This window comes from Oncorhynchus mykiss, chromosome 8 (assembly GCF_013265735.2).
Source record: "Oncorhynchus mykiss isolate Arlee chromosome 8, USDA_OmykA_1.1, whole genome shotgun sequence".
NCBI lineage: Eukaryota > Metazoa > Chordata > Actinopteri > Salmoniformes > Salmonidae > Oncorhynchus > Oncorhynchus mykiss.
The window spans coordinates 20,985,551-20,992,581 of NC_048572.1; the positions used below are offsets into that span (position 1 = coordinate 20,985,551).

The 7,031-nt window shown below is 44.9% G+C and overlaps 1 protein-coding gene across 1 annotated transcript in view; it reads left to right on the forward strand.

Annotated features, from left to right (window-relative positions):
* Nucleotides 1-6,808, forward strand: part of LOC110529582 (mannosyl-oligosaccharide 1,2-alpha-mannosidase IA) — a 166,845-nt gene extending 160,037 nt beyond the window's left edge. The window contains exon 12 of the mRNA XM_021611921.2: nt 3,596-6,808. Within this exon, the coding sequence (XP_021467596.1) occupies nt 3,596-3,722 (127 nt within the window). The 3' untranslated portion in view covers nt 3,723-6,808. The remainder of the gene's footprint in view (nt 1-3,595) is intronic.
* The last annotated feature ends 223 nt before the right edge of the window (nt 6,809-7,031 follow it).

Genomic DNA, 7,031 nt, shown 5'->3' on the forward strand with positions numbered 1-7,031 from the left:
TTCTATTGCGGGTCAGTGGTGGTGTTTTGTTTCTATTGAGGGTCAGTGGTGTTGTTTTGTTTCTATTGAGGGTCAGTGGTGTTGTTTTGCTCCCCTCTTGTTGGAACCTTGTCACAGCACTCTGGTGTGACCTTATAGAGAGGTCATGGTCTCTGTGTCCCTGCTCTTCTTTGTGTCCCCGCTCTGCTCTGTGTCCCTCCCCTGCTTGGCACTGCTCTGCCCCGGGGCTAGGTACGGTAGCCACAGCCACGTCACCATGACTCAGTGAGATAACAACAAGCTGCATGCAGGAGAGAGGGAGAGAAAGAAAGGGAAAGAGGGGTAGGAAGATGAAGAGAGAGATGGAAAGGGGGGACCCGGGGAGAGATGAAAAGATGATAGGTTCAAGGTTGGGCTAGAGTAAGGATAAGAGGCTAAGTGAGGGAGGGAGACTTGCTTGACAGAAAAGTTAAATATGTTTTCACCCTCCTGTGCATTTAATAATTGTGCAGCACTTTGATGTTGGTGTTTATTTTCGTTTTGTGGTCAAACCCCTGGGCTAATCTGCCTCTCTGACTGATGCTGCTATGAAACGCTGTGTGAGTCCCACCGCTTAATAGAGCCGTTCAAACGTCTGTAGTATTTAATGGTGGTGGAAAGTGATGCAATCTGGCGAATAGGGTCTCCAGATCCCAGGCCTCCCCAAATGTCTCGTTTACTGATGCTTGCAAAATCCATCTATTAGACACTGGCTCTCCCTCACTCCCTAATTTCTTCCACTCCATTTTTTCTGCCTCTCATTCCCTCTCTCACCCTCTCTTCCTGTCTCCCCTCTCCTTTCTCTTCTCTCTCCTCCTTTTCTCCATTTCTTTCTGCCTCTCTTTCCCTCTCTCACCCTCTCTTCCTGTCTCCCCTCTCCTTTCTCCTCTCTCCTCCTTTTCTCAATTTCTTTCTGCCTCATAGCCAGGGTCCTCCTCCTTCCTCTCTTAGAGAGGTCACATTAGTAATGATGACTCTGAAAACAGTGTATATCTGGCTGTTTGCTTTGCTGTCTCCTCCCGTTCCTTCCCAGGGAGGTGGACTGTGCTGTGGGCTTGTTGCCGTGGTCTACTGCATTAACATGTTCCCCCAGATCAAAAGCACTTATCAACATGAAGGGGGCCAAAAGCCCTCCCGATGTTCACTTTGTTCCCAGTATTAGGACACGAGACACTGTTAAAGAGGGATGCTATGCTGAGTTATTTTACTTGTATTCATCATTCCTAGTGTAGTGCAATGGGGCTTTGAGTTTTGAGTAATCACTTGAGTTCTGAGAACACTGGGGGCTCACTGACTGTGATGTACTCAATGTTCCTCCCCCTAGCTGTTTCTTGATCTGGTAGGTCAGGTGTGGTTTAACTGTTGGGAGGAGTGCCTGGACTCTCCCACCCACGGCCTTTAATCATCCCTCTCTGATTTCATCTTTATTTAACTAGGCAAGTCAGTTAAGAACAAATTCTTATTTCAATGACGGCCCACAAAAAAAGGCAAAAGGCCTCAATTAATTAAATAAATAAATATAGGACAAAACACACATCATGACAAGAGAGACCACAACACTACATAAAGAGAGACTTAAAACAACAACACAGCATGGTAGCAACGCATGACAACACAGCATGGTAGCAACGCATGACAACACAGCATGGTAGCAATGCATGACAACACAGCATGGTAGCAACGCATGACAACACAGCATGGTAGCAACGCATGACAACACAGCATGGTAGCAACGCATGACAACACAGCATGGTAGCAACGCATGACAACGCAGCATGGTAGCAACGCATGACAACGCAGCATGGTAGCAACGCATGACAACGCAGCATGGTAGCAACGCATGACAACGCAGCATGGTAGCAACGCATGACAACGCAGCATGGTAGCAACGCATGACAACACAGCATGGTAGCAACGCATGACAACGCAGCATGGTAGCAACGCATGACAACGCAGCATGGTAGCAACGTATGACAACGCAGCATGGTAGCAACGCATGACAACGCAGCATGGTAGCAACGCATGACAACGCAGCATGGTAGCAACGCATGACAACGCAGCATGGTAGCAACGCATGACAACGCAGCATGGTAGCAACGCATGACAACGCAGCATGGTAGCAACGCATGACAACGCAGCATGGTAGCAACGCATGACAACGCAGCATGGTAGCAACGCATGACAACGCAGCATGGTAGCAACGCATGACAACGCAGCATGGTAGCAACGCATGACAACGCAGCATGGTAGCAACGCATGACAACGCAGCATGGTAGCAACGCATGACAACACAGCATGGTAGCAACGCATGACAACACAGCATGGTAGCAACGCATGACAACGCAGCATGGTAGCAACGTATGACAACGCAGCATGGTAGCAACGCATGACAACGCAGCATGGTAGCAACGCATGACAACGCAGCATGGTAGCAACGCATGACAACACAGCATGGTAGCAACGCATGACAACACAGCATGGTAGCGACACCACATGGCAGCAGCACAAAACATGGTACAACATTATTGGCACAGACAACAGCATGAAGGCAAGAAGGTAGAGACAACAATACATCATGTGAAGCAGCCACAACTGTCACGAGTGTCCATGATTGAGTCTTTGAATCTCTCTCTTTGAACATGGAGTGGTGTCCGCAAGGTCACCGTGGGGACTCGGGGTGGGCATGGCGTTAGCCGGTTCAGAAGTGTCACCTCTGTACCTGATTAAGGACGTGTAGGGTATAGATCCACCTCCACTCGTCCCCCAACCGTTGGTTCTGGAATCAACTTTTGATTTGTGACCGGTTCACTCGCAACAACTTAATGCAGAGTGCGATAGTTTTTGGCATGCGGTGACCAAGCTGCTGTTTTCTGCCAAAGGAAACAGAAATTGTTTAGTCTTTTGTCATTTTTATTTATTCATTGATTTGCATTGTTGGCTTGGCTCTCCCCAAGCTTGGCAGGGAAATATTGGCATGGGAGAGCTCCTGAACTGGTTGTTCCCTGAGTTGGTTTTGGGACGTGTCCTCCGGCCCACCACCGTCTCTGACACTCTCAAACATCTAGTAGATGTTGTCCATGATTGCATCAGTCAGAACTCAACTAGGACTTGAGGTTGTTGGTTTAAATAAGTGGTCGGTCTGAGGTCCTCATGTTTTGTTGATCACATTTGAGTGTTTGAACTAAGTTGAGTCTCTCTCTCTCTCTCTCTCTCTCTCTCTCTCTCTCTCTCTCTCTCTCTCTCTCTCTCTCTCTCTCTCTCTCTCTCTCTCTCTCTCTCTCTCTCTCTCTCTCTCTCTCTCTCTCTCTCTCTCTCTCTCTCTCTCTCTCTCTCTCTCTCTCTCTCTCTCTCTCTCTCTCTCTCTCTCTCTCTCTCTCTCTCTCTCTCTCTCTCTCTCTCTCTCTCTCTCTCTCTCTCTCTCTCTCTCTCTCGCTCTCTCTCGCTCTCTCTCGCTCTCTCTCGCTCTCTCTCGCTCTCTCTCGCTCTCTCTCGCTCTCTCTCGCTCTCTCTCTCTCTCTCTCTCTCTCTCTCTCTCTCTCTCTCTCTCTCTCTCTCTCTCTCTCTCTCTCTCTCTCAGATACCTGTACCTGCTCTTCTCTGATGATGACCATCTTCCCTTGGAGCACTGGGTGTTCAACACCGAGGCCCACCCCCTCCCTGTCATTAGGAAGGAGATGACAGACAAGCCCAGCCAGCTGGAGTAGAGTGGTCCTCCTGGATCACCCCCTGACCCCTCCCACCACCAAACTCCTCTACCCCCTCCCCTTCTGAGCAGTGGGCGGAGCTGTCTCTTACTCCTCCCCCACCATGGGTGGAGCTCACCCAGGCAGGCCGCTTCCCTGGCAGACTGGACTCTCCTGTTTTGGAGTCCCTGACCAGACCAGATGGAACCGGACCGGCTGCCTGCCTCTCCAGAGCCAGACTGCCCCCTACTGGGGACTGGGAGGAACCACCTCATCCAAGAGTTCTCTTGTCATCTTGTAAAGATAGTCTGCATGCTCCCCCCTCCCAGTGCTGTAAATCTACCCTCCTCTGTGAGGAGAACAGGACACTGCGCTGTAAGATTTGCCGTCACTCCAAAAAAAGCCATACTGATTTGAAGAAAGCTTTGTCATTTATTTTATTTTGTTCTTTCCACCATTTGAGGTATGTGTTTGTGGGTGTGACTGACAATAGATCAATGTCAATCAACATATCACATTTGTGTCGTTCTTATCGTAAGTATGATTTTAGTCACACTTTAACAATGGACCATTTAGGTGGATTTCTGTTTAAGACCCAGAGCTTGGTTCTCACCTGCTTGATAGTCAAATCTTAACTAGTGCCTTTCAGTCTAATATGGTCTATCAAATAAGCAGTTCAGGCAAATGGCAAGGTTTTTAATTTAAACCGGTAGGTAGGTACCATCATTGTTCAGATGGCATGGTTGATTGAGTGCTTTGTCACCTCCTCTACCACACTGACATCTGGTGTTGAACACCAGTAATACACAGTCAGATGAGTGTAGCAGGTCAACATAGAGTATTAAAGGAGATGAAGTACCTTGATGGGAAAAGACCTGCACTGAGAACAACCTCTGTTTTTAAAGAAGTAGAAATGTTGACTATCTATCTGTTCCCTTCCTCCTGAAGTATGGAACGTGTGGACAGTAGATTCCTTCTACCAACATGTCATCAATTCATTCAGCCTAGTCCCCCACCCCCATCATCATGTTCCTTTGTTTTTTAATTGACAAAGTTGACATGTGCTTTGTTTGTTTGTTTGTTCCTTTATTACAGGTGGTAGAGACATTAATCTATGTGATGTAAAATAGTTGCTTTGCTGTTAATTTATTCCATAGTACATAGGAAGGAAGGTTTGGCATCAGGCACCTTGGTGGCACTGTGGAGAGAATGGGCCCTGTGTTGTTGTTTAAGTGGATTATTTGGGAGATGGGAGGGAGACAGTGTGGGGGAGACAAGGGCAGAATCAGACCAAGAATTTGGGAGTCAATCATATGTAACGAATGCATCGTATGAATGTACCATCAAATGTGAACTGAAGATTATTTTACCTTTTGTTGTTCTAAATTTGTTTGTTGAGATTAATTTTTTGTTCCTTTCTTCTGGACAGCACAAAATGCTGAAACAATGTGTCGTGGTACCCACAGCAATCTATTTAAAGAGGTGGGACATTGAGGTTCCTGCATTATGAGGCATTTACATGACACCTCAACATTCTATGGCAGCCATGTTAGTTCCCCATTTATGTTACATAGGGAATATTTAAATAATGATATGTAACGGAATGTCTAGGATAAGAAATATTCCAAATTCGTAGTTTACCCAAATCTCTAAAATATATGGCTCTGGCGGTACCAATCAGATGAAGCTGTTAGTCAGTTCAGAAGAAGAGGAAGCTGTTAGTCAGTTCAGAAGAAGAGGAAGCTGTTAGTCAGTTCAGAAGAAGAGGAAGCTGTTAGTCAGTTCAGAAGAAGAGGAAGCACAAAGAAGAGTTGTTTAGTTGTGTTGAAATGCAATGAGAAGATGCAAGGAAGGTTGTATGTCCACTACACTGATGGCATACACTCACATATGAACATACATACATGCTGAATACTGTATAAAGACAAGATGATGAATACATCGAAGTGGTCACACTGTACATGCATATCGTATTCAGAAGTACACACTACACACTCACACGCTCCAACACACTTATGAACATGGAAGTTTATGGACACTCAGAAATTGATTTTCAGGTGACCACAGGACCCATCAAACCACTCTGTTGTCTCATCATAAAGGCAAAGTTAAAGGGGAGCGGATTTGTATCAAACTAGGTCTCGTGGTCCCGTTCTTCTGTAGTGTACATCTTTCACAGTCAGGGGCCACTGATGTCCACATACACTACATCTTATTGGGAAATAAACGGGGTAGGATCAAGAGGTCTTGAAGAAGGGCCTTCGTCATGGTTGAAGTCATTTTCTTACATTAGAGGATAGAACAGACAAGAGGTTTGAGAAGCTGATAACAGCCCACTACTGGAGCCAAACTCTGCTTTCTACAGCATTCTTTAAGACATAATAATAATAATACCTGTTTACCTTACTGGAGGAAGCAATGTTAATGAGAGAAACTGTGATATCCATGTAGGCTGACATCCCTACTACCTAGTTCAGTTCGGTAGCCAATCCGGCTCCAGGGAAGAGCGTCACTATACACTGTGATACACTGTAGATATGAAATTGCTGCATTCACCATCTCTGCACTGTCGGAGAGCCTAAGTGGTTCTCCTGACTGTTGCAGCTTTAGGGAGCAGCAGAGATTACTCGTAGTGATACTGAGAAACTTCAAGTCGCTGTAAAATGCTAACACATGACATATGAAGCATTTCCTTTCGTCGTTGTTTCAGATATGCAGACTAGAAGACGTGCTGTTCATTTCAAATTGACTTTGTGATTGAATATTGTGTTGATGATCTCTCACATTACAATGCCTTTTATTTGTGAATCTCTTAATGGTTTTGTGAAACAACCTCAAATGTAAATGGTACAATAATGCTGATAATCATTCCATTGCACATAGTTTATTTTGGTTTATATGCAAGTTTAATTTTGTGAGGAATTGTTCTGTTCAGTTTTTTTGTGTGTGGTTTGTTATTGAAATGTAAATATTCCATTCTGGCAAATATGCCATTATACATTTATATAAATCTTATGAGCTTAAATGATATTAAATGAGCAGCAAAATGTTTCATAAACTATATTTGTTACACTTCTATTGTGAATAAAAACAATCTTTAATATCAAGCATTTTTGGTGTTTTCATTCTGAAATGACCTCGACATCATTTATATTAGTGCTTCCAGACCGGGTCAAATGTGATTATCAGAGGAAATTCAGAACTGTCTCACTCTCACACTCAGAATTAATTGAAAATCTTAGATTTGACTGCCTCCCTGGCTTCATTTTCTATCTGTCATTTTGTAATGATTGGGATCCAAACCACTTCCAAGTGAAACTGTGTATATAG